The 19,857-nt window shown below is 42.8% G+C and overlaps 1 protein-coding gene across 1 annotated transcript in view; it reads right to left on the bottom strand.

The window, feature by feature from the left end:
• SLC27A2 (solute carrier family 27 member 2) overlaps positions 1-19,857 on the bottom strand; it is a 79,828-nt gene that overhangs the window by 43,490 nt on the left and 16,481 nt on the right. The window contains exon 2 of the mRNA XM_082256260.1: positions 1,887-2,096. Coding sequence (XP_082112386.1) covers positions 1,887-2,096 — 210 coding nt within the window. The remainder of the gene's footprint in view (positions 1-1,886; positions 2,097-19,857) is intronic.

Genomic DNA, 19,857 nt, shown 5'->3' with positions numbered 1-19,857 from the left:
CCACTTCCAGCAGTCCACCGCACCATCTTGGAATGGGGATGCAGCGACCTGAGGCATGCTGCGACTTTAGTTATGACTATTGTCGTGAACAGGGCTATGCGACCTCGTGAGGTGTTTCATTCGCCAGTCAGCCCCTGTCCAGTGGGGCTATGTCGCGGCCAACCTAGCGTGGAGCTAATAGTTGGGTCGCGCTCGCAGGCCAGACCGGGAAGACCTTAAGGATCTAGAATATGCAGTGCGTCACCCAGTCCGGCTGTTGATTGTAGTTTACACAAGAACAGTTGATTGTAGTTCACACAGGAACAAAAATAATAAAGATAAAGTAAAAAACTCCACTGAAATAGGAAAAAATGCCAGGGCGCAGATCCAAGCAGAGAGCCAGGTCCTTACTCCTGACTAGGCAGAAAAAACTGGAGTCCTAAAGCAGGAAGTGTTGGTATACCCCCTGGGACTGCCCCAGGGGCGTAACCAAAAAGGTTTCCGCCTAGTCCTACTCCTAGACCGCGAGAGCATAAGCCCAATGGTCTGAAGACTTGAAGCTGTGTCTGTCAGTGAACGAAAGAGAAATAATAATTTGTCTCTTAAAAAATATAACATGTGAACCAAAAATTTAAATAATATTATTTGATACCTTCCAATATATGCCCACTATTATGTGAATGACAAAATATATAGTGCAATTCATGTATAAAAATGTACATAATAAACCTTCCCCATAAAGTGCAAAAAAATTCATAAGTGAATAAATATAATTAATAAACCATTAACCACTTTACCGCTGCTCACTGAGCTGCTACTGCGGCAAAGTCGTTCGTTATCGTCTGGCGACGTAGACCTACGTCGCCAGACACTCCCCTTTCTCAGCGGCGCACACGCCCCGCCGGAGGCTCGCTCCCGCTGTATTCAGTCACAGCGGGAGTCGGGCCAGAGGAGGAGCAGCGGCGATTGCCGCTGCTCTTCCCCGATCGTCGGAGAATCGAGTCTGGAGATCCGCCCGCTTGTGTAAACAAAGCGGGCGGATCTCCTAAGTGACAGGTAGGGTCAGATTGCAGGGTTCAGCATAGCTGAACCTGCGATCTGTCCCTGTGTCACTCAGTCACCTCCCCCCACACATGTCAGTAAGCACCAGGCATACATTAACCCCTCCCTCTCCAATAAAATTAACCCCTTCCCTGCCAGTGTCATTTTTACAGTAACAGTGCATATGTATAGCACTGATTACTGTAGTAATGTCACTGGTACCCCCAAAAGTGTCAAAAATGTCAGTCAAGGGTCCGATCTGTCCGCCGCAATGTCGCAGTCCCGCAAGAAAAAATCGCAGATCGCCGCCATTACTCGTTAAAAAAAAAAACACCAAAAAAACACCAAAAATAACAGATAACTTTTGCGCAAACCGATCAAAATACGCTTATTGTGATTTTTTTTTACCAAAAATATGTAGCAGAAAACAAATTGGCCTAAAATGATAAAAAACTTAGATTTTTACATTTTTTTTTGGGGGGGGGGGGAAATTTCAAATAAAAAGATGTGAAAAATATTGTTATTTTTTCAAAATTGTCGCTCTTTTTTTGTTTATAGCTCAAAAAGGAAAAATCGCACAGGTGATCAAATACCACCAAAAGAAAGCTCTGTTTTTGGGAAAAAAATGACCTAAATTTCGTTTGGGTACGGCATTGCATGACCGCGCAATTGTCAGTTAAATTCACACAGTGCCGAATCGCAAAAAGTGGCCCAGACGTAAGACAGCAAAATCCTCCAGTGGTAAAGTGGTTAATAATGGACATATGATATTGGAAAGGATCAACTAATATTATTTGAATTTTTGGTTCACGTGATATGTTTTAGGAGAGTGCATTATTATTTTTATAGAAGTTATCACCTTTTACCTGTTGTTCCTGATGTATAGATATACATGGCAAGGGTTTTCCCAGTAATAAAAGACCTCAAGGATTTAGGAACGGATTCACACGATGCAGCTTTAACTTTGTCCAAGAAAGTTTCAGTCCCCTCACTGACCGGTGTCTCTGATATATAAAATACTTTTGCATTGTCTTTCTGGAGTTCTGGCATTACTTCCTCAACGGCATCTTTCAGCTCTAAAAAAAAAAAAAAGAAAAAATATTAAAAGCATAGCAATAAATTCACAATAGTAAAACAGCAACAGGAAGTAAAAATAAGCAGCAAAGTGATTCCTTGTTCTGTTGCCAACAATGTCTATTTTTAAAGGACAGCGCAGTGGTCATCTGAATTGTATTGAAGCCCTAAAAACCAGTTTCTTGCCTCAAAATCTTTTAGGACAATATCTGTATGGATTGGGATTTGTAGGTTTCTGGATGGTGGTCTGTTTTTTTTTAAAAACTGTTCAAAATGTATTTGTAAGTTAACTGACCAGTTTGGCCTAGGGTATAATGTAGACATTGGATGTGCAGGGACTGATGTAAAAAAACACAGCATTCAGTAATAATGTTTGTACTATGTAAAGGATTTACAAATAGGAAAATTAATATATTATTATCTTTAGAATATGTATATTATGTATGTATGTATATATGTATATATATATATATATATATATATATATATATATATATATATATATATATATATATATATATATATAATGTAAATATAATTTAGAATATATGCATTAAATATCATTTTTTGTCTTAAAATAGCTCATGCAGTATTTGTCTCAAAAGTAGTCAATTCACTAAAAAAATGTTTTTTGTTCTAACAAATGTTTTAAATATTCATGTTTTGCAAAATGTAGCACTTATATTTAGTGTTATTTTTTTTTATATTTTACCACTTTTTTCACATTCTTAGGCTGGATACACACTATACAATTATCTTTAGATTTTTTCCTTTAGATTTACCAAAACCATATAATATGAGGTCAAATCTAAACACTTTCAATTTGTATGTGATCAGGCAGGCCCTTGCACTACATAGTTGAAGGTAAATCTAAAGGAAATCTAACAACAAAAGTTGTATAGTGTGTATCCAGCCTTTGGCTCCAGTCCCACCAGTGTGATTTCAGATGCAACTTGAGTCGCACAGCATCGCATGACTATGGAAATCACATTGTTTTCAAAGGCATCCGTTCACATCAATGCAACTCAGCACAGTGGGATTTTGGAAAAGGTTCTTCTACTACTTTTGTGCAGTTCCCAGTGTAACTATGGCTCCACAGAATATTAAAAAAAAAAACATTTTAAAGTAGTAATAAAGTAGTATCCAAGTTGCATTCAAGTCACACTACATAATCGCACTAAGAGTTGGACCAAAATTGGATTGAAGCAACACTGCAAACAAGGGAGATTTTCTATAATTGAGGACACCAAAATATTGTGAAGCTATGAAAACGCTCTCAGCGTGCCTTCATTTACTGAACAATTCCCCTCTAGTGAAATGTTATAATTTAATTACATTCCTGAACTTGGTGCAGAACATTTCCACACTGATGCATTGTTTTTACTTATTGACCAATGTAGGGTTCCCCTTTAGTATGTGGCAGATTCCATACCTGATCAGCAGGAGATCGCACCTCAATGCCCAAAAATGTTGGTCTTACTGCATTTTTTTGCATCACAATGTGTTTCATGCACACTGAAGAAGTTGAAGTACAATAACCCCCAGCATTGGTGTGTGAGTGAGTGCAATAATAACTCCCAACACTGGCGTCAGAGGATGCAATAATAACCCCCAGCATTGCTGACTGTGGATGCAATATTAACCTCCAACATTGGTTTCAGTGAATGCAATAATTAACCTTCAACATCGGTATCAATGGACACAACCCTCCCCAGTATTGCCATCAGTTGGCGCAATATTAACTTCCAGCACTGGTGTCAGTGGATGCAATTACTGTATAGTGCCCAGTACCGGTGTTAGTACTAATAACCCCACATTCACATTGGTGGTTACTGGCAGTGCCGGGACAAGATCATCCAGTGCCCAGGGCAAGGATGGCAAACTGCGCCCCCTTCCCTTAGGGTTAGGGTCAAGGCGCCCCCCCATCCCTGCAAAATATCAATGCGCCCAGGGCAACCGTTCCTCCTGCCCACCCCTTGTCTTAGCCCTGGTCACTGGTATTGAAATGTAACCCCAGAGATGCTGCTTGATTGGTGGTCATTGGCAGTGAAAGGTAAACCCCCATCACCCCTGCATTGGTAGTCATGACAGTGAAAGTTAATGCACCATCCTCTCAAATTGGTGATCAATACATTAAAATATAATTCCACCCACAGTAAGTCTTTCTTTCAGTCGAGTGCTGGAACACAGAAACCATTCCAGCACCTGGAACTTCGGTGCTACTTTGCTATATATGGTGCCCAATAGTCCACAGGCCACAAGCAGAGGACCAGCGGGCTGAATGTTGGGCACCAGGGGCCTATATCATGGGGTCATTTATTTTTTTTTGTGTGAATTTAGTGAATTGACTTTAATTGATTTCTTTGGACTATTTACCTCACATAACTGACTTATTATATTTGCATGCAATATTTCCAAAAAAAAACACAAATACCGCATGTGATAACCATTAGATAATGGATCCTATAATACTCTGAATAACTCATTTGTACAACAAAATTAAAAAAAAATAATTCCTGACTTAGACAAGGGATACCAGTTGAAAGATGCAACCCATATATCTAAAGCATGGGTGTCCAACCTTTTGGCCTCTCTGGGCCACATTGAGTGTAGAGAAATTTTCTCGGGCCGCATATAAAAGATATACTATAGTTAGGGTATATGAGTAATAAAACGCTGCTGCGCCCTTCCCGCGCTGCCACGCCCCCCCCAGGCACTAATTTAACACAACTAGTGGAGTGGATGATCCCCTCCCAGGCAGCCTCTGCCTACAGTTAGTTGGAAACCTCTGTGGCCATGCCCCCGACTCGACTTCCTTCCTCCCCAGCAAAAAAAATAAATAAAATTGTCAGGGGGCAGTGGGCCGCATTGCCTGTGGTTCTGGGCCGCATGCGGCCCCCGGGCCACAGGTTGGACATGCCTGATCTAAAGGCTTGCTGCCCAGTGTATAAAAAAACATCTGAGTTGGAAAGCGGTTTTATCTGGATCATGCCTGCAGCCTGAATTCTTAGGCCCCTTTCATACTTGTGCGACTTGTCCTGCCACTTGGGACTGCAAAGTCACATGACAAGTCGTACCCCATGATTTCCAATGACTGCCATTCATATATGTGCGACTTCAAAGTAGTCCCTGCACTACTTTGGTCCGACTTTGATGAGACTTGAGGTCCACCAACCTCAAAATTACACAGGCATTGCTTTAAGTCGCGGCAAGTCACGCAACTTTCAGCTCGTAAAAGTGTTAACCACTTGCCGACTGCCGTCAGTATATTTACTGCGGCAGTCAGCCCCTCACAGGCAAAGTACTACGTCGCTAGCCTGTAAGGGTTTTGGGAGCGAGTGCGCACCGCCGAAGGCGCGCTCCCGCGCGGTCACAGACCCCCCCCGCGCGTGTGCCCGGCGGACCCGATGTCCGCCGGGCACTCGTGATCTTCCGTTACACCGGAAGAAAGGCAGGCGGCTAATGTAAACAAAGCCGCCTGTAATTCTTCCCTGTGTAAGAATGGAGATCACACGGTTCTACTATGTAGGACCGTTGATCTCTGTTCTTACACATGTAGCCACATCCAATCACAGTTAGAAACACGCCCCTAGGGACACACTTAACCCCTCCCTCTCCAATAAAGTTAACCCCTGCACTGCCAGTGTCATTTTTACAGTAACAGTGCATATGTATAGCACTGATTACTGTAGTAATGTCACTGGTAACGCCAAAAGTGTCAAAAATGTCAGTTAAGGGTCCGATCTGTCTGCCGCAATGACGCAGTCCCGCAAAAAAAAAAAAATCGCAGATCGCCGGCATTACGCATTAAAAAAAAAAACAACAAAAATTACAAAAATCTTTCCCTTTGTTAGTAAACGCAATAACTTTTGCGCAAACCAATCAAAATACGCTTTTTGCGATTTTTTTTACCAAACATATGGTAAAAAAAAAATTGGCCTAAAATGTTAAAAATTTTTGGTTTTTACATTTTTTTGGGTGGAATTTTATATAAAAAAATGTGAAAAATATTGTTATTTTTGCAAAATTGTCGCTCTTTTTTTGTTTATAGCGCATGATCAAAAAATCGCACAGGTGATCAAATACCACCAAAAGAAAGCTCTGTTTGTGGGGAAAAAAGGACGTCAAATTCGTTTAGGTACAGGGTCGCACGACTGCGCAATTGTCCGTTAAATTCACGCAAAATAGGCCCTGGTCATGAAGGGGGTAAAATCTTCCAGGGCTTAAGTGGTTAAAGGGGTCTTACACAAAGCTGCAGAACCCCACTCCCCCTTCCCACCTCCCCCCTTCCCCAGCCACCATTCACAGGGTCTCTCATTCATCCAGAGAGTCAGGAACATGGAGGAACATCTGTTTCCCCATCTCCCAGTAGCAACAAGGATTTTGTCACTTCTGGTTTCAGAGCCCTCGTTTCCTGGCTGTTACAGACAGTATTGCAGCTGATTAAAAACGATCTGTGTTTAAGCAACTTCTTTGAAGGACAAGGGAGACTTCAGGGGTCTCCATAAACCATACCTGTCACTCCCCAAAGCTTTCACAAGGAGGCTAGTTTACTCCTTTGTGATAGCAATAAAGTTAAAAAATAAATAAATAAAAAATTGTAAAATAAAATAAATAAAAATAACAAAAAAAATGTAAAAGCAGTTTTCCCACACATGCACACGAATGCAAACCTTGGCGGCACTCATATGTAAACAATGGTTGCACCATAAGTGAGGTATCGTCGCACCAGGGAGTGAGAGCAATAATTCTAGCACAGAGATCATGTTTAACTCCAGTAAAGTACTTTTAAAGCATCACTTATGGACAATTTTAGGTACCGTAGTTAGTCGCCATTTCTCAGGCATTTGCAATTTTAAGAGCCCATTCACACTGCCGCGACTTGTCAGGCGACTTGTCAGCCTGACAAGTCGCGGTCGGTCGCGGTCCATTGAGTAGTACAGGACCCGTTCTAATAGGAGCGACACAAGTCCCTCCGACTTAGAAAAAGGGTCCTGTACTACTTTGGGGCGACCTCGGAGCGACTTGCATAGACTTCCATTATGTGAAGTCCCTGCAAGTCGTGCCAAAGTCAAGGTGCACAGTGGTGCACGCAACTTCACAGGTCGCCCCCCGAAGTTGTGTCGCCTCAGTGTGAACCGGCTCTTAATCTTGATATGTTTGGTATATATTTATTCGCCACAACATCAACTTTTATATTTTACCCAAAAATTGGGCATGATGTTTGTGTGCGCTAAAGTTCATTTATGTATTTGCCGTGTAAAATTATCCATTGATAAGCGCCTGCGCACATATCAAGTTACATAAAAAATTGCAACAACCGCAATTTTATTTTCTACGGCCTATTATTTCTGAAAATATATTATTTTTCGGGGTTCTAAGTAATTTTCTAGAAAAAAAAAAAAAATTCAGATTTTAACATGTATGTAAAAAATGTTAAAACTGCTTCGGTAAGGCAAACCGTTAATATGCAATAGTTCAAACATAACTGGTTAACATGTAATTATATTTATTTTTAGCCCTATTATAATAAATAAAAAAAAAAAATAAATAAAATTAGAATATTATTATTATTATTATTATACAGGATTTATATAGCGCAAACAGTTTGCGCAGCGTTTTACAATGTGAGGGAAGACAATACAGTTACAATACAATTCAAAACAGGAGGAACTAGAGGGCCCTGCTCGATAGAGCTTACAATCTAGAATACATTCCCTTTAACCACTTAAGCCCCGGAGGATTTTCCTGCTTAACGACCAGGGGGTATTTTGCGATTCGGCACTGCGTGACTTTAACGGACAATTGCGCGGTCGTGCGACGCTGTACCTAAACGAATTTGACGTCCTTTTTTTCCCACAAACGGAGCTTTCTTTTGGTGGTATTTGATCACCCGTGCGATTTTTACTTTTTGCGCTATAAACAAAAAAAGAGTGTACATTTTGCAAAAACAACAATATTTTTCACATTTTTTTATATGAAATTCCCCCCAAAAAAAATGTAAAAATCAAAATTTTTTAACATTTTCGGCCAATTTGTTTTAAGCTTCCTATGTTTGGTAAAAAAAAATCGCAAAAAGCGTATTTTGATTGGTTTGCGCAAAAGTTATCGCGTTTACTAACAAAGGGAAAGATTTTTGTCATTTTTGTTGTTTTTTTTTTTAACGTGTAATGGCGGCGATCTGCGATTTTTTTTGCGGTACTGCGACATTGGGGCGGACAGATCGGACCCTTGACTGACATTTTTGACACTTTTGGGGTTACCAGTGACATTTCTACAGTAATCAGTGCTATATATATGCACTGTTACTGTAAAAATACACTGGTAGTGAAGGGGTTAACTTTATTTGGGAGGGAGGGGCTGTGTGTGTCCCTAGGGGCGTGCTTTCTACTGTGATTGGCTGTGGCTACTAGTGTAGGAACAGTGATCAATGGATCTACATAGTAGATCCGTGTGATCACTGTCTTTACACCGAGGAGAATGACAGCTGGCTTGTTTACACAAGCCGCCTGACATTCTCCCTCTCCCCCGCCCATCACCGAGTGACCGGCGGACATCGGGTCCGCTGGTCACACGCGCGGGGGGGTCCGTGACCGCGCGGGAGCGGGAGCGCGCCTCCGCGGGCGCGCGCTCGCTCCCCAGAGCCTCACAGGCGAGCGACGTAGACCTACGTCACTCTGCCTGTGAGGGGCTGACTGCCGCAGTAAATATACTGTGAGCAGTCGGCAAGCGGTTAACATTAGTTTGCTTTTGTGACCTATTTTTATGGTGTAATCACGGTCTGTGCTTACCTGATTTTGATTGATCTTTGTAACCTAGCTTATCGGTTATATTCTTATCAAATGTCACCTTTCAATGAACTTCATTTGTATTTTGTAAATGTTTTCCTTTTCCTGGCCTGCTGCAGATATAGAGTGTAAGGTAATGATGTTAGGAACGGAGATAAAAATTAAACGAGGAGTACAGCCAAAGCCTATTTGTCTGTACTTCTGTGGATCACAGGAGTGCAACGTGTTCTGCACTCCTTTGACCCGTTTTCAGCAGACAGCAGGCTGAAGCCCGCTGTCGGCTGACGTGACAGAGCTGCTCCTGGCTGGGGAATGATCGCAACAATATGGTCGGCATCTGCTCACATGCCTGGACCGGCATCTGGCTGAGCCTCTCGGCGAGCTGCTGAGAGACTGAGCCAGTCCCTTCTGCCCCCTCCACAGCCCAGCTCTCCAGTGCAGGGAAAGGGGGGGGGGGGACAGAGCAGACAGCAGTTACTGACAGTCACCAACTTTCTGCTCACGGAGCTCTGAGAACAGAGCAATCAGCTCTGTTTGATCGCTCGGTTCTCAGTTTTAGAGCCGTTGGGGGACAGGTGCACCATCGAATTGATACTGCATTCTCCACCTAGGTAAGTATGATTATTAAAAAAAAATCCTGTACCCCTCTTTCAAAATATTAGACATTCACTTGTGTTTTATAAATTAGTATACCTCCTAGCTTTCTGGCCCCTTTTTAGGCAAAGTGTGTATACAAAGGATACACCTGCGACACATTCCCAGTAACACAGGTCAATAAAAAAATATGAAAATAATATAAAAATCAAAATATCAAAATCAAAAATAACAAATGTAATAATCTGCATCAACTTTTATTCATGTACTCCCAAAACTGAGATAAGATCTAGGAGCCCCATCTTCGTCATAAACGCAGACCTCAAAATAACGACTAAAATACTGGCAAATAGAATTAACTTCTTCCTACCTCTATACCAGGGGTGTCAAACTCAATTTCATTGAGCGCCACATCAGCATTATGGTTGTCCTCAAAGGACCAGTGGTATCTGTAAGACTATATAAATATATCTACTCTTTTTTTTATAGTAAATATTTGCCTCTGCATTCGAATAATACTGGTTTTAGTTATAACTTAGGACTTAAAGCGGAGTTCCACCCTAAAATTATACTTACCTCCATCTTCTCGCTCCGGGTCACCTGAAAAACAAATGGATAATCGCAATTTTTTTTTTTTTTTTTTACTTACCTGGTTTAGAAGTAAATATACTCACCTTACTTCCTCTTCCTCCCCTCGGCGGCCACAGCGATTCATCACTTCCTGGCTTGCAATGATTCCTGGGAGCTGAACGTCATCGCTCCCAGGAATCAATGCGCCTGCACCGGCCCGACGTCAGTTCCGGTGCAGGCGCCGTCATACCTTGCTAAACAGCTTCTGGGCATGCCCAGAAGCTGTGCAGGGATGACGCTGTGGCACCGGAAGTGACGGCGGGGCTGGTGCAGTGCATCGTGGGACCGAAGAAGATGGAAGAGGACGCAGAAGAGGATCGCGCTGGCTTCAAGCTGCCCACACCTGAGATGGCAGCGCTGGACAATACATTTTCAAGTTAAGTATTTCTTCTAAAAGGTAAGTGCAACCCGGGACAGATCAGAGGCTAGCCATTGTGGAATGCACTAGCTCTGACTGTCCCGGGGGTATTTTTATTAATAAAAACTTTCCCAGGGTGGAACTCCGCTTTAAACTGTGAAGGGCAGGTGCAGATTGGCAAGGATCCCACTCACACTACTGTAGTAGATGATGCCAGTCTGAAAAGGAGGGTCTCACACCACTGGTATCATCTACAAGAAACTTTATTGGAGACTGCTCAGATAGAACATAGTTCTGCCATGGTGTTCTGTGTAAGTGTCTCCAATAAAGTTTCTGTAGAGGAGGGGGAAGTTTGGGACTTTGAGTGAGGAGCACAATGGGACAAATTGTGCGCCTCCATCCCGGTTCAAAGAACATGAAGGAAGTTTTGGGACTTTGAGTGAGAGACATGACCAGGATAGCAGGAAAAAAGATGTCTCATTTATTGATACATACATGCATACAGATAATAAACATGACATATAATTATATATGTATTGGACATCAACAAGTAAACGATAAAAAGGGGGGAATAGTACATCCCAGTTCCAGTTTCCATAAGATCAACATAGCAATTGTACATACAGAAGTATATTCATAGACATCAATGGACTGCAATGGTCAACAGTATTGAAGTAATGGATAGTAATCAAAACATCATAATAACTCGACGCGTTTCGTGGTCTTAGTATGCCACTTCATCAGGAGTAGATGTATGATCTGTGTGTGTAAAAAAGTATATGTAAAAAATGGCAAATGAGGACGAATAAAAACTGGAAGAAAAGGGGGAAAGGAGAGGAGATGTAGACCTCTAATTCCCAAACTTACGTTGCTTTGCAGGTGTTTGCTGGCTAAGGGAATAGGACATGGCTCGGATGGTCTCCCACGGGAGCTGAGGGTCCACAGGGCGGGCAGAAAGGGGTCAGACACGCCACACGCATGAAGAGTGTGGGCTGGAGTATATGGTGTAGAGACATTGCTTGTGGCAGCAGAACAGGAAATATCTGTCAAATAGTAAAGATTATATACATATGTATATATGTATCGAATATGCCATAAGTACATAAGTATTTTTATGGTAGAAATATCATAGTGCTGCTGCCGCCAAAGAAAGAGTATAGAAGGTGCCAGAGGGGGGTGGGAATCATCCATGGTGAAGTGAAAGAATGGTATTAAGTGCATGGTATAAGAAATTGCTTGCCCATAGTATCAAAGATCGACCATGTGATAAAGTAGCGATTGTATATAAGAACCCCTGAGGAGGGTGTGATACTGTGCAGAAACAAAGAAAAATGTGGAGAAAGGAAGAACCGATAGCCAAGGGTGACAAGTGAAGTAGAAAACCAGAGAAGTAGAGGCCAAAAGAAACATACCGAATTTGAAGCCCAGACTGTGGACATGTGTGTCCCATGCCCGCCGATCATAGCTCCGCACTGTGGGCCCAGCGTCACGCCAGTGCATAGAGGTAGCCACCGCCGAAGCGGCAGACCGAACAGGCAGACCGTCTCCACGGTTGCCTGAAATACACTGTGGATGGAAAGCGGAACGTCGGCGTCGTGGCGTCATGCGGTGACGTCACACGCCGGCGCCGAGCGTGGCGCCAATGCACGGGGGAACAATAAAGTTTCTTGTAGATGACACAGCGGTCTACAACCCTCCTTTTGAACTGGCATAGTATTATTATTCTCATTATACTTATAAGCAGATGTCGAGTCCCCCACCCTCCCTTACATCAGAGTGCACCCCTCCTTACCTTGTGTTGCTGCTGAGAAGAAGCTGGGGTGGATCTGGGAGACAAAAAATGCAGGGTCTAAAGGAGGACCAAAGGAGAATTGGAGTCAGCTGTGGGATTCTGCACAGAGCAGTGCAGTATCTGTAGGGGGAGTTTTGTCCTCTCTGCTGCCGACTGCTGAGGTAGGGGGAAGAGACAAGCTTCCCCGTGGCTGCACAGAGGAGTGCAGGATCTGATGGAGGATTTCTGTCCTCCTCTCTCCTGCCAACTGCTGAGACGAGGGGGGTTCCGCAGCTGCAGGAGAGGTGCATGGGCCACATGAAATGGCCTGGAGGGCCGGATTCAGCCTGCGGGCCTTGTGATTGACACATGTGCTCTATACATACATTCGGACCAAGTGGGATTTATACCCCACTACTAGGCCTAAACAAGACCCCACTACTAGGCCTAAACAAGAAAATTCCCAAACCTTAATTTAGCTGCTCACATTAAATCTCTACAAAGCTTTTAAGTCTTTTAGGACTACCTATTGTTTTCCTTACAAGCTTTGACTTAAATTTGGGGGTTTGGCCCCAAATTCCTAATTAATAGAACCATTTATCAATCTTCCCCTGTGCCACTGTTGCTAAATCGGTAAAAATCCTAAAGATTCAACCCCAGAACCTGTGTAATTATTATGTGTTCAGTTTTAAAGAGATGAGGGGACAACCCTACCCAAAACCCTCTGGCTCTTATTCTCCACAACACTGCCTTCATCCTGGGTCACCAACCCAGTGGTTTTGTCTGTTAAATCAATAAGGCTCCATTCACACCTGGGCGTTTTTGAGCGTTTTTCAGCTCCAAAAACACTAAAAAAAAACGTTCCAAAACACCCAACAAGTAAAACCCCATTCATTTAAATGGCCCCTGTTCACATCTGAGCCTTTTGCAAAACGCCTGTAGCTGAAAAAAGTACATGAGCTTCTTTTTGGGCTGATTACCAGCGTTTTTGATAGATGTCAATGCCTGCCTCCAAAAACGCCTGAAAAAAAAATCCTAAAAATCGCGGTAAAAATACGTGCAAAAACGCTATGCTCAAGTGTGAATGCAGCCTTAGGGTCTCCTGAGGATAGCAGACTTGTTGAGGGTTCAATCCTGCAAGATTAATAGTATATGCCAAACAATGAATTATACTGATACATTCAACTAACCCACCTCCTCAAATCTGTCAGACAAGTCTAAGATAGAGACCAGAGCAGGGCCCATATCAAGACCAGAGTAGGGCCCATAGCCTGGATGTGAGGACGCCGAAGGATAGTCCACCACTGGATCGTGGTTGAGCCCTGCCTGCCGAGGGAGTGGAGGATTGGGTAAGTAAAACAGTTTTTCCTCTCCTCTAGAAAAATCGTGCTGCTAACCCTTCTAGTGCGGGTGTAGCCTCACTGATTTAAATAATTAAAAAGCAATTAAAGACAATTTCAAGAATTACTTTTTACTGAAACAATTGAGTGGTCACTCAAAGAAGGCCAGATTTCAGCTGTTCACAAGACTTCCCTTCCCTGGGAAGTTTTAGGCGGATCATGGACTTGATAGGACGATTCTTCATGCATACAATACTTCCAGCTTGTGGGCACGTTATCAGCACTGCTCTGTCTCCTAAACTGATAAATGTATGTAAATTGAGAGGGCCTAGAGACTGGAATGTGTGACCGACCACCACCCTCCAATCCTGAATAATATAGGCTTACTGGGTTAGCCATTTAACAGATTGTGCTATTCTAACTGCGGATTACAACACAAGTTACTCCCTCACTAGGACTTTGCTATACAGACAGATGACTGAGTCAGAGACTTTATGTTTGTAAGGCCAACTGCTGAGTTTTCTTTTATGCCATATGCATTGTAATTGTGGGTTTATATCATTTTCTGCAAAATGGTGTGGCCATACAAATGTTATTCTCACTTACTGAAAAATGAATGAAATAGTTGAGAGGGACGGAAGGCCAGTGCCAGCTTGTCAAAGGGGAAATTGTCCAGTCAATTGTTGCCACTTGACTTGAATGGAGTTTGTATGTTCTCACTGGTCCTGTGTGGGTTTCTTCTGGCTACTTCAGTTTCCTCCCACACTCATGACATGTTTGTAGGTTAATTGGCTCCTGTCTAAATTGGCCCTAGTATGTATTTGTATGAATGTGAGTTAGGGACCATAGAATGTAAGCTCCTTGAGGGCAGGGACTGACGTGAATGTGCAATATATATGTAAAGAGCTGCATAAATTTACAGCACTATATAAGTACCGGTAATAAATGTAGCACTGCCCCCTAGAGGGCTGCTGGATATAGTATCTTCTGGATTCCCCTGGGTTACCCATAGCAACAGTCTATGGAAACGTATCACTTTAAACACTTGGCTCAGACAACGAACAGTGCAGGGGATGTTGTTTTGTAGTTTATTGTAGAACTTGAATAGGAGAAGGGATGAGTGGGATACTCCAACTGACAACTATTCACAATGGTGAGGACAACTAACTGTAGGATGCGGCAAGGCCGCTGCTTTACCCTGCCACTGAAGTGAAGATAGATTAAGTGTTCCTGCTTGAATTTCTCTTCACAGTTCTAGCTTGGCACCCCCTTTCTCTCTTACTGTGTGTGCTGACACCCATCCACTGACTTTCCACTGGAGTGGTCCCCTTCCTGGGCAGACCCCCGGCAAGCTTCCCGGTACTCACGGACATTGTTTTTCCCAGAGTTGCTCTGCATTCAACTCCACCAGTCAGCTATCATGGACCTCCTGTTTCAGCCCCACACTCCTGGCTCACTAGGCCGACCGCCTGTGACCACCATCCACAGAAACAGAAGGAGAGACAGCCGTCACCCTCCTTACGGGACCTGGCTTCCCGCCCAAAGACCCCCTGCCTCATGTGCTCTTGGCTTTTATACCCTATCCCATGTTGCACCTCTCACTGTGCCAACCCACTGGGAGAGGTACAAAAGCCTGTGCGTCATTGGCCAGGTTTCCTCCACTGTCCAACGAACCTCCTCATTGGATACAGTGGGGACACTCCCTCAACCCACATGAATCGCACATTGAGCACACTGAGCAGGCCTAACTACTGATCAGGCTCCCCTGATAAGCAGAAAGAGCAACTATGCTTTACCTACCTAGCACCCTATCTAGGAGGGTGCTACATAAATAAATATATAAAATAGGTGAAGGCCTCTCATAGCCATAAAATTGTTGTGCTGTCATCTCATGTCAATGGGAACCTTAAAGCGCTATACATACAGTCTGACTGTAGAATCCCTTTGCAGTCTGCTTTAAATTTACCAATGTAACACAAGGGTCTACCTAAACAATTTAGTCAATTTATCTCTATTCAGGTAGGGTCTTGTAGTATATATTGTAGTTGTTGGTAGTAACGTATGTTGTACTGTATGTAAGCCATAACAATGAACTTTTCTTATTTGCTCTCTTTTTGGTCTGGCCTAATTGTTATTTTATTATGATTTTGTCTTCTTAATTTTTTCATTTTATCTACTTTTCATTACTTCTTTTCCATTTCACGTTGGCATGTATTTTTTTTTCAAGTTTTATAAACTGGAGAAAAATGTGGTGAAATGAAAAGCAATGATTGACTCAAATGTTATCACAATGCATCTACTATGCTCTATTTCTATGACATGATCACTTTTCCCTATTTAATGCTTTATCATATTTGAAAATCATCACATGGCTTTAGAAGGTAATATTTTCTTGAACTAATTTTATAAATTAGACACCCACAGATTACCATGGATTTCAAGTTTTCACTAGCGTTGGTGGACAGCATAATGCAACGATTTTGTTTCATGATTTACTATATACATATAACCAACAGGAAGTATTATTTCTACCATGTAAAAGTTATCAAAACTACAACTCAATACATTCCATCAAGAATAGCTCAGAGGTGATAGGCCTATTGTCAACTGAGGGTTTGAACTTTGAACTAATTTGTTTAGCAACCGGTTCTAAAGTCTACTTCCAGATGAAAGCCTCCAATTACATCAATAAACTAGGTGAAAGGTGGCCATGGTCGTTTAAACAGAACAGCAACAGTACAAAGGGCCAAATTTCGGATTCTTTTGGTTACTTTTTTACTTCCAAAAAAAAAAACACTGGGGTATAACTTGACTGGTGGTGACTCAATATACATAGCCAGTGTTATGTAGCTATAATAATTTCCTCTGAGAATAACCCTAAATCTGGCCATACATTATACATTTTTTTTATTTTCATTCCTTTAGATTTATCATATCTTCAACTTTGTAGTGAAAGGGCCTGCCTGATATAACCGGCTCCATTGAAAGCTGGTCACACTCAAGTTATGCGAATTGAGTGCAGGTAAAAATGAATCCAATTCGCAAATATGTGAACCAAGCCTAAGTGTATATTGATTGGTACGTGTGAAAGTTAGAACGCCTACAAAATATGGCATAAATACTGAAAATGTAATTTTTTGAATTTTTTTTATACATCTAACAGGCGCGATCGGCGACTTATGATGGGGACTGCAATAGTGCGGTGGGCAATCTGACACTAACTAATGCTGGGGGGAACCGACGAACTGCCACTGACATCGCCAGTGAAATTAATACAGTGATCAGCGATAATACTATACACTGTCACTGTACTAATGACACTGCATACTTGCCAACTGACCCTTTTTTCCTGGGACAGTCCCTGCAAATAGGAGCCTGTCCCAGGTAATTTATATTGTCCCTGGAAGCGCCTGTTAATCGGGCTGCCCATAAATGTTAGGCAGAAGTAGTGCAGCTGAATGGGAGAATTTTTCCAACTCTGCTACTGTGGCCTAAGATATGAAATTCCCTTTTTAATTTCCTGTAATTCTCTCTTTATTGAGTAGACTCTATAATCTGATAAGTAGGCAAGATTAATTATGCAGAATGGGCGGAGCTTCAGGGAAGTGGGTGTGGTAATTGATAGCTGTGCTGCAAAGTGTCCCTGGAAATTTTTTTTAAATGTTGGCAACTATGACACTGGCTGGGAAGGGGTTAACAACTAGGGCGATCAAAGGGTTAAATGTGTGGCCAACTATGTGACAGTGTAATGTGTGTAATGTGTGTAATGTGTTCTGCTTTTTACTAATGATCTCTCAATTTCTCATCCCGGCTTTACAGGGATGAGAAACTGACGGATCGCTCCCTCTGTACGGAGCTGTGTGTTTCTTACTAACACAGAGCTCTGGGCTGTGATGATCAGCAGGTCCTGGCCATGAATTATTGGCTGGGAGATGCTGACAGGTGATTGTACACAGCAGGAGCCTGTCGGGGGGGGCAGTCGTCGCCAATTTGTGTGCCCTTAATCTGGAAGTAGGCAGCGATGTACGGGCATGTCACTTTTTACCTACAGCAGCTGGCTGTCCGCAGTACATTGTGGGCAGGCAGGAAGCGGTTAATATATCTGTTGGATAAATGGGCAAAAAAATACATGTCAATCCTGCCAGAAATCTGGAAAGCGGACAACTCCCTGTGCGTCTTGCCTTTGCTGACTCTTATCAGTTACATTGTTCCTTCCTAGGTCTCTATGTGAACTACAGAACCCTTTGCCCCTATGTTATGAAATAGGAAAAAAGGGAGTAGTTCTGTAGTCCTGTCCCAGGTTGATAACCCTGTTCCTTCTGGATAAAGTACGGTGAGTGAGCATTGTCATTCTAGCAGAGGAAACGTGTTGCTTGCAGAATCAACAGGTAAATATATATAGAAAAAAAAAAACTGAAAAAAAAGAAACTAATGCAGCCACCACATATAGGAACTTGTAAGCAGCAATGCAATTATTTTTTTCCTATTGGGCTTTAATGTGCTTTAAAGCGGTAGTATACTCACTTTTTAATTTTTACCTACAGGTAAGCCTATAATAAGGCCTATAATAAGGCTTACCTGTAGGTAAAATTAATATCTTCTAAGCTTGCACGGTTTAGGAGATATTCACCCTGCATGCAGCCGCTGACACCAGAGGCGCATGCGCTCTGAAGGTCTGGCGTATCTTGCCGGACCTCCAGAGCCCCTTGCTGGAAAGTGAACTCCTGCGCGAGTGCGCGGAATTGATGTAATCGTGGCTCCGGCCACTCACAGCGCCGGAGCCGCCGAACCCGGAAGGGACGCAGAGGGAACTTGTCAGCTCCCTCAGGCTTGTCCCTCAGCTTGTCCCTCAGGCTTGTCCCTCAGCTTGTCCCTCAGCTTGTCCCTCAGCTTTTCCCTCAGGCTTGTCCCTCAGCTTGTCCCTCAGGCTTGTCCCTCAGCTTTTCCCTCAGGCTTGTCCCTCAGCTTGTCCCTCAGCTTGTCCCTCAGGCTTGTCCCTCAGCTTGTCCCCCAGGCTTGTCCCTCAGGCTTGTCCCTCAGCTTGTCCCTCAGCTTGTCCCTCAGCTTTTCCCTCAGGCTTGTCCCTCAGCTTGTCCCTCAGGCTTGTCCCTCAGCTTGTCCCTCAGCTTTTCCCTCAGGCTTGTCCCTCAGCTTGTCCCTCAGCTTGTCCCTCAGGCTTGTCCCTCAGCTTGTCCCTCAGGCTTGTCGGCACTCCCTCAGGCTTGTCAGCTCCCTCAGAGGTGTCCTAGCGACTGTGTGGGGGCTTCGTTCTAAGGTAAGTATTTCATAATGTGCTAGTATGCGATGCATACTAGCACATTATGCCACTGTCCTGCAGGGTTTTTTTTATTTTTTATTTTTTTACACGGGGATACAACCGCTTTAAGACTGAACAGCTATCATAAATTAATGCCTATCTATAGTCAAAATTTAAGATCTTATATTCATTTTCACATTGTATTTAAATTATTTCTAGCCCACTGAATGATCTTGAAGTTTGTAAACTTACTTTGTGAAGATCACACACATTTTCTTCCTTCTATTCTGTGACACGTAGTCACTATGCCCTGTGAGTAGGCTCTGCTGTGTCACAGAATTCGTAGCGCCTGACTTCTGAACTACAGAGGAGCTGAGGGGAGGAGTTTCAGGAGGCGGAGTCAGTACAGGAATTACAGCAAGGTACCATGGGATATGTAGTCCTTAGAAATTGGAAGTAAATAACAGAGGAGAAGCTGCAAAGCATGTCGGCAATCCAGGAAGTTGTGGAAAGAGATGGCCAGAAGACAGGCAGAACATACACATAAAGAGAGATTTTTCAAGTAAGCTTATATTGTATTGCTACAAACTATTATTTGTATTGCTATTACAGTGCTGAAGTTATAATACGAAAGTGTGACCATAGATTTCTTTTGGGACACAATATTCTGAACCTTGCATTGCATAAGCCCATTTGTGACAGGTTCCCACACATGTAACATTTTCTATAAATCTCTTCAGATGAATGGAGTTTTTGCTCACAGCATGCTAGTAAACACATTGACGCAGACCCCCATTAAAAGTTTTGATGGTAACCTGCATTCAACCAAATCATAGTCTCGTTAAACATGGATGGAGGAATCTGCTCTTCCAGCTATTGTATTCTGATGGCCTTGAAACCAACAGTTGTCTGAATACCCGAAGGCTGCTTACATCTGATTGGATTCAGTCACCGTTCGGTGGAAAATTTCCAATCACCTCCTTCGATTTGTCCCATTGAAATTTGTTGAGGCATGTGGCTCACCC

This window comes from Pelophylax lessonae, assembly GCF_965119305.1.
Source record: "Pelophylax lessonae genome assembly, chromosome: 4".
NCBI lineage: Eukaryota > Metazoa > Chordata > Amphibia > Anura > Ranidae > Pelophylax > Pelophylax lessonae.
The sequence above is the reverse complement of the archived record's forward strand: the minus strand, read 5'-3'. Positions and strand labels throughout refer to the sequence as shown.